The 19572-nt window shown below is 45.4% G+C and overlaps 1 protein-coding gene across 1 annotated transcript; it reads left to right on the top strand.

The window, feature by feature from the left end:
• Window positions 1–494: 494 nt before the first annotated feature.
• brsk1b (BR serine/threonine kinase 1b) lies at window positions 495–18812 on the top strand (the record flags this gene model as incomplete). Its single annotated transcript, XM_080009067.1, has 20 exons — window positions 495–582; window positions 931–1025; window positions 2978–3063; window positions 4412–4552; window positions 5173–5289; window positions 6393–6426; window positions 6828–6896; window positions 7611–7757; window positions 8548–8579; window positions 9111–9275; window positions 10574–10671; window positions 11628–11778; window positions 12184–12244; window positions 13997–14273; window positions 15855–15903; window positions 16256–16379; window positions 16466–16567; window positions 17782–17890; window positions 18201–18290; window positions 18535–18812. The coding sequence occupies 20 exons, from the start codon at window positions 495–497 to the stop codon at window positions 18810–18812; spliced, it is 2313 nt and encodes a 770-aa protein (XP_079865193.1).
• Between the last annotated feature and the right edge of the window lie 760 nt (window positions 18813–19572).

The raw sequence follows: 19572 nt of genomic DNA, 5'->3' as shown, positions 1-19572 counted from the left end.
TCCGCGTTCCCCTGGACGTCTCCCCAGAATAATCATCTGTCGGGACGCACCTATATCCATCACCTGTACGAGGCGGAGGATGATGATGATGACGGCGATGGTGATACTGCTGGTCGGGACGTGTGGAAAGGACGAGGGGCGGTGAGATCACGCGTGGAAAAGCATCACTACAAACAAACACAAGGCAAGGGCCCCGTGAACCAAACCCAAGCTGGACTCTTTATTGCTCATTCCCGACACGGAGGTCGGTCTCCTGGCCGGTGCACGGGAGGGAGTAGCCCGTAGGCCCCGGCTCCGATCACGACCACAACCAAGCATCCTCTCCTCCTCTCTCCTCTCCTCTCCTCTTCTCTCCTCTCCTCCTCTCCTCGTGTGTAATGTCGTTACGAGGAAGGGACCGATCGCCGTCGACTCTGGTGATTTGATTTGCCTTGATCGGGAGTTACAGCGTCGCCTCGGACACGGACCTCGGGGGAGGAGCGCTGGGGGAAAGGATGAGCAGCAAGGAGCTGTCGGTGGGCCAGTCGAGCCAGTACGTGGGGCCTTACCGGCTGGAGAAGACCCTCGGGAAGGGACAGACAGGTACGACCGCCGGCTGAAAGGCCTGCAGGAACGACGTGCGTGCGGAGCTTGCATGGGTCACTCCAGGCGCGCACCGCAGGCACCGGATCTCTGCTGTTTTCCCTTCTGTGGGAGAGTTGAAATCACTGCAGTGGAATGCTGTCCGGGTGCATGTGGTCTGGGACAGCAGTCAACTGACTCTGACTGCTGTGTGTGTGTGTGTGTGTGTGTGTGTGTGTGTGTGTGTGTGTGTGTGTGTGTGTGCGTGCGTGCGTGTGTGTGTGTGAAATTCTTCTTATGTCCAAACTGTCCAGTCACGTTGCATTGTAGTGTCACTGATACCCATCTTCCCTCCCCTTCTCCCCTTAGGCCTGGTGAAGCTGGGGGTTCACTGCATCACAGGGCAGAAGGTGGCCATAAAGATTGTCAACAGAGAAAAGCTCTCGGAATCTGTTCTTATGAAGGTAGGAGACCCGTCACGGCATACACTGCGCCCTCATGGCATTAAACACCAATCAGGCTTCAGGCTTTGTGAATGGTTTCTTTCAAACCAACCAGAAATTCCTTGCAAGAGTCCCGCACAAGTCTGGGACCCATCGCAAATGGGGGTTTCTGATCAAATCAAACGACTGCCGGTGACGGGAACCCTCTCTTACAGTAACAGCTCTTAAGACAAGTGGTTTCCTTCTAATTCTCTTAAGATGTTGAAAATTTGTCAGGGACCCAAAAGTCCTTTGGTGTATACTTGGCAAACAGGACGGTCAACCCGGCATTTGGCCGGCCGGCCTGGTCAAAACGCTGGTTTCAGAGCAAAAGCTAAATATCGGGCAATATTCCATCAGTTTGGTAGTTTATTGTGGAAGTAACTGTAAGCGCATCCTAGTAAAGTAGTTACCAGGCTCAAAGTATTCGTGCCTGCACTCATTAAGCTACTACACATCCTGCACATACAGTATTGCCAAGAATAGCCTGGCGGCCTGCTGCAACTTGGAGCAGTTGATTGTGTGGGCAACACATTTTCCTGGACACCAGACAGTGGAAGATGCTTCAATTTCTCTATTCAAAGCACCAACCAAGGCCAAAATAGGCAAAGCATTTAGGTTTTGAAGAAATTAAAAAAACATCTTTTTTTTTCTACTCCCCCCACAGTCATGTTCCTATGCTTGAGTGTCTTAAATTTGGGATATTTGCAATTGCGTGCTCTAGCGCTATTCGGCAACCTTGTGTTTCTATCACCCTTTCACTCAAACTTTAGCTATGCCCACTTCTCTTGATTACATCGACCCCTCTCTGTTCTTTACCTTCCATCTCTCCGGGCTTGGAGGGTTGCCAGTCCCCTGAGACCACGTTCTGCCAGTTCACTTGGGTGCAATCTTGGGTCCAACGCTCCCAGGCGGAAAATTTGTGGCTAACAAGACCAGGCTCCTTGATCTGTGAATGGGAAGCTAGATCCGATTGCTGATGTTCTTTATAATGGGAACACAGGGTCGACGTCACGTCTTACGTGGTTGGTTCTACTCTATTTAGCGTTTTTTCTGTCTCTTTTTTCTGGCTCTGTCTCCTCTATAATATCACTGTCTCCGGTAGATGTAGGGGAGACATTTAGCCATGCAGGAACGCGATTACACCGCAAAAACAGAAATGTAAACGTATTTTCCTTTTAATTTGAGATTCGTTGACCTCTTTTGATTGAAAAAAACATTTAAGGGTGGATCATGTTTGCCCGAATAAAGTTTTTTTTTTTTTTTTACATAGATTTTGCAGCGTAGCTGCAGAGCCATGACCTAAAACCAAACTTTTCCCCCCACACTCAAGCGAGCGAAACAGGCCATCTATCGACTGATACGATTCGGGGTCAGTGTTTATTTGTGTTTGAATGTTCGCTCGTGGATAACTCTCTCACTGGTCCAGTAAATCATTTTTCACGAAACACGAAAGCTGCTTGTTTCAGCTTTTTAAATCCAAAATCCCTCTCTATGTACAGTTTATACATACACACACAAATACAAAAATAAAGACGTTAAATTCATTAAATTCTGCCTTCAATTCTTCTTGGATTTTATATACATATATCGAATAAAAATACCCATTTGGATAAATGGATTTGGGAGTTTTGATGCATTAGGGGCTCAAAGTTGACCTTATTTTGGTACCCATTCGACCATTCTCAATTTGAAACGTCATGGAACCAAAGCGATCGTTTCATGTCATGGATGTAAGATTCTTATGTCTGTATTCCGCGTCCTGACAACACCAGCTCCTTTCCTTCCCCAATGCACCTGCGACCTACCTGCAAGCTCTGCGTCCTTCTCTGTTTCTCTCTGCACTAACCTACTCCCCCATCCCTCTCTCTCTCTCTCTCTCCCTCTTTCTCTCTCTCCCTCTCTCTCTCTCCCTCTCTCTCTCCTCTCCCCAGGTGGAAAGAGAAATAGCTATTCTTAAACTAATTGAACACCCTCACGTTCTGAAGCTGCACGACGTCTATGAGAACAACAAATACCTGTAAGTATTGCCTCGCTTATCTCCTCTTATCCGCCCCTGGATCTCTGCCGCTATATGGAAAATTCTTGTGACCCACATATTCAATTTCGCGAATATGTGTTTTTTTTTCTGACAAGTATGATTAAAAAAAAAAAAACAAGATTTGAGAGATTTTGAAGATTGGATGTGTGGGTTGGGTGTGTGCGCGTGCGTGCGTGCGTGCGTGTGTCTAATTTATGGGAATGTGTACTTGCAGGAGGTGCATGTGTATGTGTAAAGGGCGTGTTCAACTGTTGACGCTATACGCTAAAAGTGGATCGCAATGATGTCACTTCCTGTAGTTGGGTAATTGGGATTGTCCTACCTCCTACCTGCTGTCTCCTACCTCCTACGAGCTGTCTCTTACCTCCTACCTACTGTCCCCTACCTGCTGTCTCCTACCTCCTAACTGCTGTCTCCTACCTTCTACCTGCTGTCTCCTACCTACTTCCTGCTGTCTACTACCTCCTACCCGGATTGTCCCCTCCTTTCCTGTCTCCTCGCCTTGCTCCTTTCCTCTTTCCTAGCTTCTTCCCTCCTGTCACCTCTCCTAGCTCCTTCCCTCGTTTCCTCTCTCCTAGCTTCTACCCTCTTGTCACCTCACCTACCTCCTTCCCTCCTGTCTTCTCCGAGCTCATTCCCTCCTGTCCTCCCCCCAAGCTCATCCCCTTCTGTCTTTTGCTAGCCCCTTGCCTCCCTTCCTTCTGCTCTAGCTCCTTGATCCTTTCCTTGTGCTCTAGCTTCTTCCCACCTTTCTACTTCTTGCCCCTTCTCTCCTTCCCTCTCTCCTAGCTCCTTCCCTCCTGGCCTTTCTCCTAGCTTCTTCTCTCTCCTACCTCCATTCCTCATGTTTTCTCACCTAACTTCTCCCCTCCTTTCCTCTGTCCTAGCTCCTTCCCCTATTTCCTCTCGTCCACCTCCTTTCCTCTTTTCCTCTATCCTAGTTCCTCCTTCCCTCCTGTCCTCTCCCTTAGACTTTAGTTGCTTTGGCAAACCTCAAAAAGATTTCTGTGCTCGAATTGAGATGCAGATTGTCCAATGGAATTGTAGTACAAAATGCCTCTGTAGTACATTGCAGGCTATCAGTCATCATCATATAATAAAGGGACTATTTTGCACTTTGCACCTCAACAATGTAGTAGCGTCTCTCTTCTTGAAATACACTCCCCTTACCGGTGTCCGGGTTCTTCATCTTCTGCCCTGGGGGGCAGGGGGATGTAATTGGCCACCCCCAGGACAATTTTAGCCGCTGAACTCGAGGTTGGTGAGGTTGGCACCTAATCTATAATTTCCCACTGCCACCCCTCCGCGCCCACCGCCCACCTGGCAGGTACCTGGTGCTGGAGCACGTGTCCGGCGGCGAGCTGTTTGACTACCTGGTGAAGAAGGGCCGGCTCACGCCCAAGGAGGCCCGCAAGTTCTTCCGTCAGATCATCTCCGCCTTGGACTTCTGCCACAGCCACTCCATCTGGTCTGTGACGCGCTGTTCCTTTCAATGTGGGATTCAACCCGTGTGTGTGTGTGTGTGTGTGTGTGTGTGTGTGTGTGTGTGTGTGTGTGTGTGTGTGTGTGTGTGTGTGTGTGTGTGTGTGTCGTGTTGTCTCAGGGATGCATCATTATTCGTTTGGTTCTGTTCAGCTTATTCAGTATTTGTGGCCCACTGCTTACTTATATTGTGAACGATGTTTTACACGTTCCCTGTGTAAAACTGTAGATCAAATGCATCCCATCCTCTATCCTTTGGAGTCGACCCGTAGTTGGATGATATTGGTAGGTTTTGAAACCAGCTCAATAAAGGTAGCTGCATAGTTATTTTATTCTGTTAAATCAAATAGATTTTCCACAAAGGCCAATACAATAAGAGCCAGAACATCCTCAAGTGATTCTCAAGCACTTTGCAAGGCACTTTAGAATATTTGACAACTGGCAGACTAATTATCTCAAATAATGCTGACCTAATGTGTGTGTGTTTGTGTGTGTGTGTGTGTGTGTGTGTGTGTGTGTGTGTGTGTGTGTGTGTGTGTGTGTGTGTGTGTGTGTGTGTGTGTGTGTGTTGTGTGTGTGTGCGTGTGTGCGTGTGTGAATGTTTAGTCACAGAGACCTGAAGCCAGAGAACCTTCTCCTGGATGAGAAGAACAACATCAGGATAGCAGACTTTGGCATGGCCTCGCTACAGGTGGGGGACAGTCTTCTGGAGACCAGCTGCGGGTGAGCTGAAGCGTCGCATCGGGCAAAGTTTTTTTGCTCGGCACACAGTCATCTGATTGGCGGAGAGCATCCACCGAGCGATCACATACCTATAGAGGAGACAGCCTGTGTATTGGAAACCTGTTACACCTCATGAAGCCATTTTACTGCCACTTAACTGCAACCTGGGAGTTGCCAGTTATGGGCCAATCAGCTTCTGCCTCATTACAAGCGCATCAACTGGAAATGTCACATGCCCTATGTCCAGAATGGTGTATCTACCAAGTGCGTGTCACATGTTCGCACCATTGTCCAGCGCAGTTTAGTCTGTGAGTAAAAAGAACGACGGCTGCTGGGGCTGACATCATCGTCATACCTTTCACTGCTTCCTTTCATAATGGTGCAGGCTGATGAGGCTACTGCACAGAGCCGGCGTCTTACACTCACAATGCATTGTGGGAGACTCTGGCCAGGGAAGATTGTCATCCTGGTGGTTTTCACATACTAACATGCCATTTTGGACACAGCACTATTATACATTTCTTAAACTTGCTATAACTTCACTGGGGCAACTGACTGCTTGGAAAGGTACATGAAAGAAGTTCTGTAGTTAATCTAAATTGCTGAAATCCTTAATTGTCGTAAATTCATTACATTTTTAGGTTGGCTATTGATTGTCTATGGGGAAAAAGTGCTTCCACAACATTTCTCGTGGAGGGGAGAAGTACTGCAAGTGTATAGTCACGTGAACCATGTAAAAGCAAATCTCATAAGCCCGGGCTGGTATTAAGGTACAGGAAATGGCAGGGACCTTCCAATTCACTGTTCCAACATTTGGCTGTTGATTTGGTTTTTAGTATCGGGATTTCGCGAGCATTTGGGTGAAGTTCGACGGAACAAATGTATCAACATTTGGACCAAATTTTGAATGCTCAACTAGAGATATCGTGGTGATATCACAATTATCTGTAATGTCCAGTCAGTTTGAAAACCTTTCAGTTCCAACCGCCCCCCCTCCACTCCCCGTCGTGCCCCCCCCCCCCAGCGTCAAGGTGTTCCAGTTACTGTGTGTTGGTTTGTGTCCGGTGATTTAGTGTGGGTATCTTCCTTTTCTCCCCTCTCAGATCCCCACACTATGCATGTCCAGAAGTCATCAGGGTAAGCTGGTCTTACTGATGTCTAACTCTGTGGTGTGCCCTTTTTTATGTGTGGTTGCACAGGTCGCACATATGAGCATGTACCTGTACTATGTTCAAGTGTGTGTGAGACTGTGTGAGCGAGTTTTGCATTTACTCTCTGAAGGCTGATCTGTATGTGTATAATAGCACTTTGTTTATACAGTATCTGTGTTCTTCCGCATGCTATGTGTGTGTACTTCTGTGGAAGTGCTTTATGTACAATTGTGTAATTAATTGTGTGATTGCTCTCTGTGTATATGTACAGTACGTATATGTAATAGTGTTTGTGTGTGTGTGTTCTGTGTGTGTGTGTGTGTGTGTGTGTGTGTGTTTGTGTGTGTGTGTGTGTGTGTGTGTGTGTGCGTGCGTGTTGTCCTGCAGGGGGAAAAGTATGATGGCCGCAGAGCAGACGTGTGGAGTTGTGGAGTCATCCTCTTCGCCCTCCTCGTGGTAAGAACATTTTCGAGCAGTTCCTCTCGTTTATTTTCATTCCCCATCACCCCTCCATTTCTCTTTTTCTCCACTTCTCCTCACGCTCTCCATCCTCTGTCTGTGGATAAAGTCCCACAGATAAAGGTTTGTGAGTTTAGAACAAGGGGGTCCGTGGCTCTATAGTTGTCAGCCAATGTACTGCAGGTGGTCCCTGCTGATGCATTCAACAGAGTTGTTTCAATGCCACAGGTGATGAAAATATAATTTCTTTACTTTTACCTTTAGCTTTCCATTTTTCAAAATGTAAAGCATGTTTGTGAAGTCAAAATTCATCCAAATACATAAAAAGTAGAAAAATCAAGGTGGCTTCTCTTACTTTTACAAATAGCGTCCGCTATATTAATACACTTTTGCATTTGGCATAACATAGGCTACGCTTATGTGAGACTGTGTCATCACCATCCCATGTGTTCTTGCCCCGATAATACGCACACATGAAAATATTAGCTGAGTGGATGGATTTTGCCTGTGAGAAAGCCCTTTCGATACAAGTTTCACTGAAAAGTGAGTGGTTGTCTGAGGGGTGAACCCCCCCAACAGCGGCCCAGAGGTTGCTTTTCAGTCAGGATGTCAGGATGGTGGTTGCTAGGCAGGGTCTGAAATGTGATACTTTTTACGGTATCGACCCAATTGCACCGATGCTATTAGGTACCAAATTGTGTACTCTTCCAGGGCGCCCTCCCCTTCGACCACGACAACCTGCGGCAGCTCCTGGAGAAGGTGAAGAGCGGCGTCTTCCACATGCCCCACTTCATTCCCCCCGACTGCCAGGCCTTGCTCAAGGGCATGATCGAGGTCAACCCCGACAAGAGACTCACGGTACGCTGCGGTGCGGGGGAGGATCAAGTTTGTAAAGCGATGGAGAGGTCTCACACCCTGCTCTCCGCAGTCACTGCAGATGGACGGGGGGAGGAGTAGAATTTGTAAATTAACTAGCTTATTAATGGGTTAATTAATTAGAGTAGATTAACTTTAAAACAAAGCGATGAAAAACCCACACGACCCACCTCGCTCCATTTTGGTGAATGTGACTTAAGTCGGCAGTAGCAATTCACGGCCTGAGGGGGGAGCCTGTGAGTGGAGAAGGAGTAGTTAGCAAATAAACAAACAAACAAACAAACAAACAGTGTCTTCCCCCCCATCTCTTTTTTTTTGCAGTAAATATCGATTACCATGACGCAGTTCCTCCCACGGCCACGAGGGGGAGGAGCTGACCTGCCACATGCGTTTTCGGATTTGGTGTGAAATGAGAGAGAATGACAGTGCTGTGCTACGGACAGCGCAGATTTAATTAAAGCTGATGAACATTTGATTAACGGAGCCCGAAATGAGGACAGGCCGTCTGTCGGTCTCTCCTCGCCACGGTCGCCACGGCAACCTCACCGCGGTGAAAGAACTTTTATTTATTTATTTATTTTTTCAAATGTAACTCAAAATGTTGTCTATTGTGCAAACTCTGGAATGTTGTTTTTACGTCTGAACGTTCCTCTTTATTCATAGCGTCCAAAAATGTTAATGGCCTCATTCAAGAGTCTTGATGTCTGTTCTTTTGTTGTTTTATCGATTTCTAATGGCCCATCTGTGCCGTCTGTTTTTCTTTTTATTACAGCTAGAAGCAATACAAAAACATTCCTGGTATCAGTAAGTGTCTCTTTTCATTCAGTTTAGTTTTCCCTCATCTTCCAGTTTTTTTCTTCCCTTTCTTCCCTCTCTCTTTCTATTCTCTCACTGCCATAGATCTGCGTCTCTCTCGTCTCACTCCGCCTGTCGTTTCTGTCCTCCTACTGACCTCTCCTCTCTCTCAGCTTGTGGCTCGGCGTTTGTGTTCTGTTTTTATCCCTCCTTGTTTTCCCTTATCACCGTTTTTATTTTTCACCCCGAGAGGAAATTCACTGAATATCATGATATCTTTCAATATCTAGACTCAAAAAGTCTACATATTTACCTTGGTGTAGTGGGGTTAGGGTTAGGGTTTAGGGTTAGGGTTCCAGGTCCAAAGTCTCGAAAACTGAATATACTCAAGGAAGAACGAATATTTGAGTCAGTCCAGAATCAGTGCTCGGCGAGATGTGAGAAATCATTTTTCATGAAACATGTTCATATCTACATGTTCATCCAAAATTCCATGTCATTAACATTTACAATTAACATTCACCACATAATTTTCCGCAGGGGGGGTCGCAATGAGCCGTGTCCGGAGCAGCCGCCTCCCCGCAAGGTGTGTGTGAAGAGGATCCTGTCGCTGACGGAGCTCGACCCGGACGTCCTGGAGAGCATGCACTCCCTGGGCTGCTTCAGGGACCGGGTCAAACTCACACGGGACCTGCAGTGCGAAGAGTGAGTGGGCGCCTGCACACACACACACACACACACACACACACACACACCCACACACACACACACACACACACAGTTAAAACAGACACATACTCATATCAAACTCTACTAGAGACACGTCTGTCTCTACTAGAGACGCTTCTGTCTCTACTGGTGACCATTTTCTTCGAGCAGCCTCGCTTGGTTTACATTTAACCATCTTTTCTCTTCATGACTCCAGTCTACACATTGAGCTCTGTGTAAAATAGGCCAATTAGAACACCATTTCTGAACCTTATTTCTGCCACAGCACACTTTTTACGGTTAAATATCCCCACTGCCCACTACTAACCTGTCAACCACTAAAAGACTTCACAAACACATGGAACCCTGCTTGTTATTATGACCCACTAATAGTTCTTACTTTCAGTGTAGAACTTGAGCTTGTGATGTGCACAGAGCCGCTATTCTGGTGAAACTGATGATTATTAATGAATACAGCCTTGCAATTTTCATCTTGCAACACAGGAGCTAATTTCTATTTATTTATTTTAGGCTGAATTTTTTCACGACACCCCAATTTTGTTGCACATGCATGGGCCAACAGGCTTGCTGGACCACTGTGATAGGTGACAGATCCAGCCCTGTCCAACACACTCTTATCAAATACACACACACACACACACACACACACACACACACACACACACACACACACACACACACATAGAGACACATACACACACAAACACAAATATACACTCAGACACACACACAAACACTCATATCAAATGCACACTCACACTCATATCAAACACACATACACACATTCTTATCACCCACACACATACACACACATTCATGGGAAACCCACACACACACCGACAAAACTTGAGGGTCAGGTTTTTAGTCACTTTCTTTTTATTTGTTTCTAATTTTTTAATCCCCACAATGCATCAGTGAAAGCCGAAAGCCGGTAAATAAAGGACCGGATTAACTGGCAAAGATTACGCGAAACATTTAATTATTTGCAGAGCACATTGCGTTTTGCGTCGTGTTGCTGCTCTTTTTGGTGGTAAAGACCTGGCCGGGTTGCCAGGTCTGCTTCCATTTACAGTAATTAACTATAGCTCAAACTGTCCATGCCAGCTTGCCTCTCCTCTCTTCTCTCTCACTCTCTCCTTTTTCTTTTTTGTATGTCCTCTAATGACCCGGACTGATCTGATCTTGGTGTCACCTGCCTCCTCTCTCTCTCTTTCTCTCTCTCTCTCTCTCTCTCTCTGTCTCTCTCCCTGTCTCTCTCCCTGTCTCTCTCTCAGGGAGAACCAGGAGAAAATGATCTACTACCTCCTGTTGGACAGGAAGGAGCGTTACCCAAGCTGCGAGGATGAGGACCTGCCGCCCAGAAATGACGTCGGTGAGAGAGAAAAAGAAAATCCCTTTGAATGTCGTCTGCAAACATTTAAATATTCGATCTTAAAACTAAACACATAGATTATTTAAAAAATAATATTTTTTATTTTTTATATAGCGGGAGAAAGAAGGATACAAGCACTCACGGCAACACATACTTTAAAAATACTTACCTGCATTTAGTTTGGGTTTTATGACAGACAGACAGACAGACAGACAGACAGACAGACAGACAGGCAGACAGACAGACAGACAGACAGGCAGACAGACAAATAGATGTATAAATAGATAGATAGATAGATAGATAGATAGATAGATAGATAGATAGATAGATAGATAGATAGATAGATAGATAGATAGATAGATAGATAGATAGATAGATAGATAGATAAATCACATCATCACAACACCAAAATAATAATAAAACCAATAGACCAATACAAAAAAATATGACTAAAGAAAATGGCAATTTAAGGAACATTTGAAAAATATACAATAATAAATGATTACACCAATAATGTAATAATATGAATAAAAAAAAAACCGAGAGAGAGAATATAACCTTATATATTCAACCTTATACTGTTTATTGTAATAATTTTCTGAGGTTCACAACATTGAACTATACAGAAATGCAAAGTATATGACATTTGAAAAACAGTATGAAGAACATTCTATGTCCTCAAATAAAACCTCACTCCTATTTCACATGTAGATGTAGATAGAGTAAATAAAGTAAAACCTACTACAATATTAAGAGCTAAATTTCGTATTTCATTAAAGTGGCAACAATTGACAATTCTGCCAATTGTAGTATTTGAGTATTTTAACTCGATTGTTTAATTAATAGGCGGTACCCTCTCTTATGGAGGCTGTTATCACCGGGAACCAGGATTATATGGATCTTTAAAATACTAACACCAATAATAACACCAAGCCCAAATCTGCACATGACCCCAGACCCTCCCAGGAAACGCGTGGACTCACCCATGCTTACGCGCCACGGCCGGTGTCGACCAGAGAGGAAGAGCCTGGAGGTGCTCAGTGTGACGGAACAAGGGTCTCCCACCCCGCCCCGCAGGGCACTGGACACCTCCGCACACAGCCAGAGGTGGGTTACACAGACACGTTTAGATCAGTGGTTTTCTTATGATTTATTTATATATACATTTATATTTAAATGTATTTACATAAAAATATATTTTTTTATTTGTTTATTTATTTATTTGTTTATTTATATAATTTATTATTATAAGTAGTAGTAGTAGTAGTATTATTAGTATTATTTTTATTAGTTGTAGTAGTAGTAGCAGTGGTATTATTATGATATAGATAATGTTCTAAATGTATTATTATTATTCATTTATTTATGAATATCAACATATGACAGGATGTCTATTCATTTGATATGACGGGAATTTCAAGTCATACAATAATTTCATAATAGTGAATCATCGCTCAGGCCTATTGCCAGGCCTAATTATTGCTTTTTGGGGTCCATGGTTTTGTGGCGCAGGTCCCGTTCGGTCAGCGGCGCGTCCACAGGGCTTTCATCCAGCCCGCTCAGCAGTCCCAGGGTAAGAACCTCCACTCTTTTCCTACCTCTCACCACCATTTCATTCCGCTCTGCTCTCCTCCACTCCACTCCATCAACTCTACCCCTCAACCCCTTTTCGGGTTAAACTACACTCCAACCGCACTCTACCAGACTCTACCCTCCTCTACCCTAACGCCACTGACTCAAAACTAATTGAAAGTAATCTGCCGATGGCCTTTCTCTGGTCTACGTTCCTGTATTCCTGTTTCATGGCTGAAATGAACTTCCCAGCCGAAGCCTAATGAAGAATCGTATCTTTCATTTAGATTCTCCTTTGTTGATGTTTTTGGACTGAAATCTTGGTAGATGTGGTCACCCAAGCTGCTTAGAAAGACCCTCTTGGGTGAGATTGCACTGGAGTGGTCCTGTACATACTGCTTTTTATATTTTAGGAACCTATACTCTGCAGCATTTTCACACACTCTCTTCGGACGTTGTGTTTTGTTATATATTGTTGCGCAACCCACGACGATTAGTTTTTGCGCCGAATAATTTGGTAGCCCCTTTTAATCTCCCATCAAAAAATGCCTTTGCCACACACAACAATGCATTATGTAACCCGAGTAAATTATTCTGCACTAAATGAGTGAGGGATTCGTCAAGGACAGACAGACACATGGCTGGGAATGGCTGGTCACATTCATTTATTGTCATTCAACAAAGAATAGACTTTTATTGCAATATCTTTTTATAGCCAACTCCAACTATATGAAAACACTGAATGTACTTTACTTTAGTGTAAATAGCAATGCAGTGTCAATGCAGTATGTGCGTGTGAGTTTGTAGGGTTTGGTATATGAGCAGTATTTCCTGTATGGATGCTGACTCTTGTGTCCTTCAAAGCCGTACGCCGTCGCATTTCATGTCTCGTACTTTGCGGCACACCGGACAGAAGATGTACTCTGCCCACACATAGTGACTACTATAGTGGTTCCAAACCTCAAAAATGGAAATTACATGAGGATGAGGGGGTTATTAAAATTGCTTTGTCTGATTGGTTCAGATTAATGCCAGTTGATTTGAGTCATAGACCCTTCAGAAGATGGCATGTACTACTTTGAGCCAATAAGGTAAATTATATTGCGTTAACCTGAGTTCATGTCGCTGTCCCTGCCGTTTGAGTTCAGGGTTTGGTTACTGGCGTCCAGTGTTATTGGTTCAAAGAAGCCTGCCTGCTGATGCATTAGGATCTCCTACCCATATACCATTATTCACGACCATTACTTTCTGTCCCTCTCTCTGTCTCTCTCTCATCCATTTCTCCATCCCTCCTTCCTTCCCTCCCTTCTCTCCCCTCCATTTCTTTCCATTCCTCTCCCCTTGTGTTTCCGTTCATCAGAGCCCAGTCTTCACTTTCAGCCAATCAGAAGTCACCTCTGCCTCCACCTCTGCCACTGCTACCACCACCTCCTCCTCCAAACCCGACCCCAAGGCGGGCAGTGCTGCCACCGCCCCCCGGCCGCCCCGCCCGCTGCCCGACACCAAAACCCAGACCCTGCCCTCCAAGGCGGGGGCCGCCGATCGGCCCCAGCTCCAGTCCATGAAGTCCCTCCCCCTCCCCCAGGGGCCGGGCTCCCCCTCCCCTTCTCCCTCTCCACCTGTCCTCTCCTCCATCCAGCGCTTCTACTTCTTCCCCGCCGCCCCGTCCGTCTTCAAGTCAGCGGCCCGGGGCGGCGGCGGCGGCTCGGCCCCGCCCGCTAATGCCTCTGCCTCCCCTCCCCCTGTGTCGCAGGTCACGCCGCAGGGCTCGCCGCTGCCCACGCCACTGGGCACGCCAGTGCATCAGGCCCACCATCACCACCCCTCCTCCTCCTCAACCCCTCCTCCCTCCTCCTCCTCCTCCTCCTCCTCCAGAGTGGACGGTGGCGGGGCATCGCTCTCGCTGACCCCGCCCACAAGCCCCGGCGGCGGACTGGCCAGCTCCAGCTCAGCGCACTGGCGGACGAGGCTCAACTCCTTCAAGAACAACCTTCTGGGCTCGCCACGCTTCCACCGCCGCAAGCTGCAGGGTGAGGTCGACGCTAAGACCCCTTTATTTCAGATTTGGCTTTAGTTTGGTGAAGGTGCGGTTGATTTTGTTGTTAGTTGATGAAAAGTTTGGCTCTTTTTGGAGATTCGTTCTCTTTATGAGCAACTCGGTAAAAAGATTGGCTTTTCCGACTCTCTGTGAATGGAATTCTCACGAGAATCATTAAAGCCTCCTTCACACCGCGTCCATAATCGTATCCGACAATCGGATCCTCCTCCTAGTGGCCGTCGGATGAACGACGTCTGTGTGTGATTTCAGGGAAAGTGACAGAGCTTCTCTTTTCCAGAACAACAGCGAGCAGTTTGCTCGGCTGGACATGTACCATGTTCCATGAATGAGAGTTTAAAACTCCTTTTATAAGGTGTTGGCGGAAGTGCGAGAAAAAAAAACACGGCTTTTCGTGTGCGGAATCCGATTCTCCATAGGAATGAATGGACTTTTGGTTTCTTCTTGTGGCTTGTCGTGTCAAGTGTCAAGCCGGCTTTACTTCTGTCAATATGATTTCTTTGGAAAGAATGCAGAGAGTGAATCAGTCAACATGAATAATGCTAAATGCCTTCACCCCTTTTTTTTTTCGAGGCGCATGTGTGACCGGCAACTCACGGCTCTCGTTCGCGAACCGGTTCTGGAGTCCGTGCCACCCGAAGTCGCGAGTCACGCAGGGGCAGAGGCCCTCCTTTACCTCCTTCAATCGCTCACGTATCCAGCTCATAGCACAGTTTCATGTTTTTGTAGCAGCTACAACGACAGCTGAGCTCTCGGTTTCTACGACGGGGGTAACCCTCAAACAGCATCACTTCCTGTACGACTCTGAAGTATTCTTTCCGGCCACTGTAGCCGCTATTCAGCGCATCGACACACAGTACTTCCAAACTCAAAAGTTCTCATTCTGTGCACAGCTCACATATTCTAACAGCTGATTCACCAGTCCGGAGCTTGTTTGCATGGATAATAAAACGCGTTTCTATAGATATTGTAATTAGTTCGGTATTGTTGGCCACTGTTATGTGCAGCGGGTTGTTGTTGTTTTTTATCCAAAGTGTTTGAAAATGTTGCAGCCGGGGAAAGTATTCATGTTCCACATTTCCAGCAGAAATAGCATCTAATTTTACCGCCAGCCTTCAGTCTTTGTCTGTGTCAAGGGGCGTTCCCAGTCTGCGCTGCTCTGTAATTATGACAATTTAGTGAAAACTCATCAAGCGCTGTCGTCAAGATTTTGCCACCCTCGCACAATCCGCTCCCCTGCTGCCTCCATGTCATTCGTTCTTTCTTTCTTTCTTTCTTTCTTTCTTTCTTTCTCTTCTTAACCTTGGCTTTTTCTGCATGTGTTCTTATTCACTAGTTTCTTGAATCTCTCTCTCTCTTTCTCTGTTTTTCCCCCCATCTAATGTGTTTTATTTTTCTTGTATGGTTCTTTATTTTTTATTTCTTATTTGATTTGATTTGATTTTTTGTCATTTAATTATTTTCTTGTACACAGGAATCACGGTTAATACTCCATGAGTTAAAACTCGCGCTCTCCCCCTAAGTCTCTTTCTTTCTTTCCCTCCCTCCATTTCAGTTCCCACATCGGAGGACATGTCCAGTTTGACCCCCGAGTCTAGTCCAGAGTGAGTATTTAAATCCACAGGCACCAATACACCCATTCACATGCAGGTGAGGTAGAGGAATCCTGGCTTCAGCTCGGAAGCAAACAAACAAAAGCTGTTTGTGATACTCAGCTCAGGTTAACTTTCAAATGAATACCTCCTTGATCTGAGGTCGCTGCCAACCTACGTATGGAACCTTTTCTTTCTTTCACTTATTTTTATGTGGCCCATCTATTAAATATATTACATCCCTGCTACAATCACCTTGGGACTTTCATCAACCCTTTCTATGTCCACGCTGAGCAGTAACTGAATGATGGTAATCGAGTGTGAGCGATACCTGTCTGTAATATGGCCCTTTTCTTGCTTGCAGACTGGCCAAGAAGTCCTGGTTCGGCAACTTCATCAGCCTGGAAAAAGAGGAGCAGATCTTCGTGGTGATCCAAGACAAGCCTCTCAGCTCCATCAAGGCAGACATCGTCCACGCATTTCTCTCCGTGAGTAATACCAAGGTGCCGTTGGGTTGGCTTTGGCTTTTGTTATTTCTGAAAATTGCTAACTGCTTTATGCATCATATCTCCAGATCCCGTCGCTCAGCCACAGTGTGGTGTCCCAGACCAGTTTCCGGGCGGAGTACAAGTCTTCTGGGGGCCCCTCCGTCTTCCAGAAGCCTGTCAAATTCCAGGTACGTCCAAAGCTACTTTTTTTTTTGTAAAAAGGTGGGGGTTTTTTTGTTTTGTTTTTGGGACACTTCTATTTATATTTATTAATTTATTGTTTTTCTGTTCTTTTTTTTTTATTTATATTTTGTTGTTTAGCATTATGTTTTGCATATATTGTCATATTTTATTGTGTACAGAGAATAAGTTTATTGTATATTTCCAATTTCTTCAAGATATTTCCATCTATCTGTCTGTCTGTCTGTCTGTCTGTCTGTCTATCAATCTATCAATCTATCTATCTATCTAGCAATTGTTGGAGAAATTCTCCTATGTGGTCGGTGAGGTTAATCTGCCTGCTACAGGAATACAAAACTGAGAGTATTAAAGATATTTATTCTGCAGAATAAAGAGAAAGACTCAGTACTGCTCCAAAGCAGTGTTCTGATCAGTCTGCCCCTGTTGCTGACGAAGAGGGCTTTATACCAGAGAGAGGTTGTGTGCCATTGGTCAGGTGTCATTTACAAAACTGTGCCCCCCAATTGTCTCCCTGGGTGTTACACTCAAACAGTGATTTCACAGGTGCTTGCAAGCTTTGGTTGCAGATGCAGACTACTATCCCTTACAATGATCTTTCAAGCTCCCCAGGGATTATCTTTATCTCCATACAAGTTTGAATGAGGATTAAATGTGATCTGGTTCTTCAATATTAGAACTGACGTAGTAGAGAAAGAACAGCCTCTTTACATAAACTCTGGGGGGGGGGGCTCCTTAAAAACCCAGAGGCAATGTTTTTAACCCCCTCACCAGGAAGAGGCTATTGTCCTCATTCAAATAGTTGATCATATGCATTTTTCTCTCACAAAATCCATCTATCTATCTATCTATCTATCTATCTATCTATCTATCTATCTATCTGTCTGTCTGTCTATCTATCTAGTCTTCTCTAGACACTATTTTTACTTACAAATGTAATAAAATTAAAGATAAAAAAAACATGACAACATTTTATTTGGAGAGGTCACTGCCGTTTTTCTTTTTTTCCATTTTTGACCCTGTTTTCCCAATGTGCATCAGTTGGCTTTCACAAGACCAGGTCCAAGCCAATCATTGATTTTTTTTAATTATTATTATTTATTTTAAGCTTTTCTGTAAATGGGAATTATTGGATTCCGTTTTTCCACTATAATTACATATTGCATATTGCAAAATGTCTTCCCCGGGGATCTCTCCCTGGCAGGTGGAGATAGCGTTTTCCGAGGGAGACAGAGAGCGAGAGAGGGAGCGAGCGGAGAAGGAAGGCAGAAGGGAGATGGGAATCTACAGCGTCACCTTCACTCTAATATCAGGTATTTAGCATATTTAAGTGTTAAATAATAATAATAATAACAATTACTCATGCTATTATTATTAGTAGTAGTATTATTAATATTGCTACATAATTTTTTTTTTTTTAATATATAAATAAATATATAAATAAATTAACGGATGAATAAACAAACAAACAAACAAATAAATAAATAAATAACAATTACTATTATTATTATTATAGTTGTTAAATTAATAAATTATTATAAATAACAATGAAAATAATGAGAAAAAAAAAAAAATAATAATAATAATAATAATAATAATAATAATAATAATTCCTCTTCACAGGTCCCAGTCGCAGGTTCAAGAGAGTGGTGGAAACCATTCAGGCTCAGCTACTCAGTACTCACGATCAGCCTTCTGTGCAGGCACTGGCTGGTGAGTAGCAAACACACACACACACGCATGCACACACACACACACACACACACACACACACACACACACACACACCACATGCCTATATGTGTGAATTTTATTTGCATATGTTTTCCATGGTTTTCCAATGTAAACAAAATAAATATTTTGCAACATTTCCTCTAACTGTCCTCTTCCTCTCTCTCCCTCCCTCTCTCTCTCTCTCTCTGCCTCTGACCTCCCTGCCGAAAAACGGCCCACCCAGACGAGAAGAACGGTCAGCTGTCGCGCCAGCCAAGCACACCTACCCGCCAGAACTCCCGGCGCTCCGAAGGGGGCGCCGACCGGGACCGGGAGCGAGAGCGGGGGGGTGGGGGAGGCGACCGGGACCGGGGGGGAGGGGACCGGGAGCGCGAGCGGGCCGAGGGAGCGGGAAGCGCAAGCATGGGCGGCAGTGCCACCTCCATGCTCCAGCGGAGGGGTTCGGGCAAGGACAAGACCAAACTCCTCTCCTCGTCCAATGGAACGCAGTCTCACCCTTGAAACAAAAGCAAGAAGAAGAAGAACAAGAACAAGAAGAACAAGAAGAAGAAGAAGAAGAAAAAAAATAAAGAATGTCCGGGAAGATGGGCGGCGGCGACGGATGTCCGCCCCCTGCTTCCTCCCTAGCTCCTTACCTCCTTTCCTTATTCCCCTCTCCACTCCCCACTTTACTGTCCCTCCCTTGAAGATGGGATGAAGGGGTGAGGGGTGGGTGAAAAAAAGCGGGGGGTGGGGCTCGGGGGGGCTCTAGCTGACCTCCAGCTGGTGTTTTCAAGGACAGACCCCCTCCCATCCCCCCAACCCGATCTTTCTCCGTAGAGCGACGCAGGACGTTCTAACAACAAAGCCCATCAGAAGTGAGAAAACCGCTCTCCGCCAACAAAACCAACGGGAGATCAATCTGAATCCATGATCTGCTCCATCCAATGGGGAAGAACCCTCAGTCTACAGTCAAGCTGTCACACCCACCAGCCATGCCACCAACTTCACCTCATCCTCAACCTCAACCTCAATCTCAACTCGACTCATCCAGTCACTCGCCGAGTCTCCTCCTCCACGTCGCCCGACCAGATCTCCCGTCTCCTCTTCGCCACCTTCTCGAGGCGAGATAGATAAAATGTCAAAGCAAAAAAAAACTAAACGAACAAAAAAAAAAAACAACAACGATACCACGAGCGGAGCGTCTCCCCAGCCGAGGGCCGCCCAGAGGTCAAAGGGCGAAAGGGTCTTCTCTGTCTATGTAGCTTTCAAGACGCTGATG

This window comes from Zeus faber (assembly GCF_960531495.2).
Source record: "Zeus faber genome assembly, chromosome: 11".
In the NCBI taxonomy this organism is placed as follows: domain Eukaryota; kingdom Metazoa; phylum Chordata; class Actinopteri; order Zeiformes; family Zeidae; genus Zeus; species Zeus faber.
Note: the sequence above shows the minus strand (reverse complement) of the source record. Positions and strands in the feature narration are given on the sequence as shown.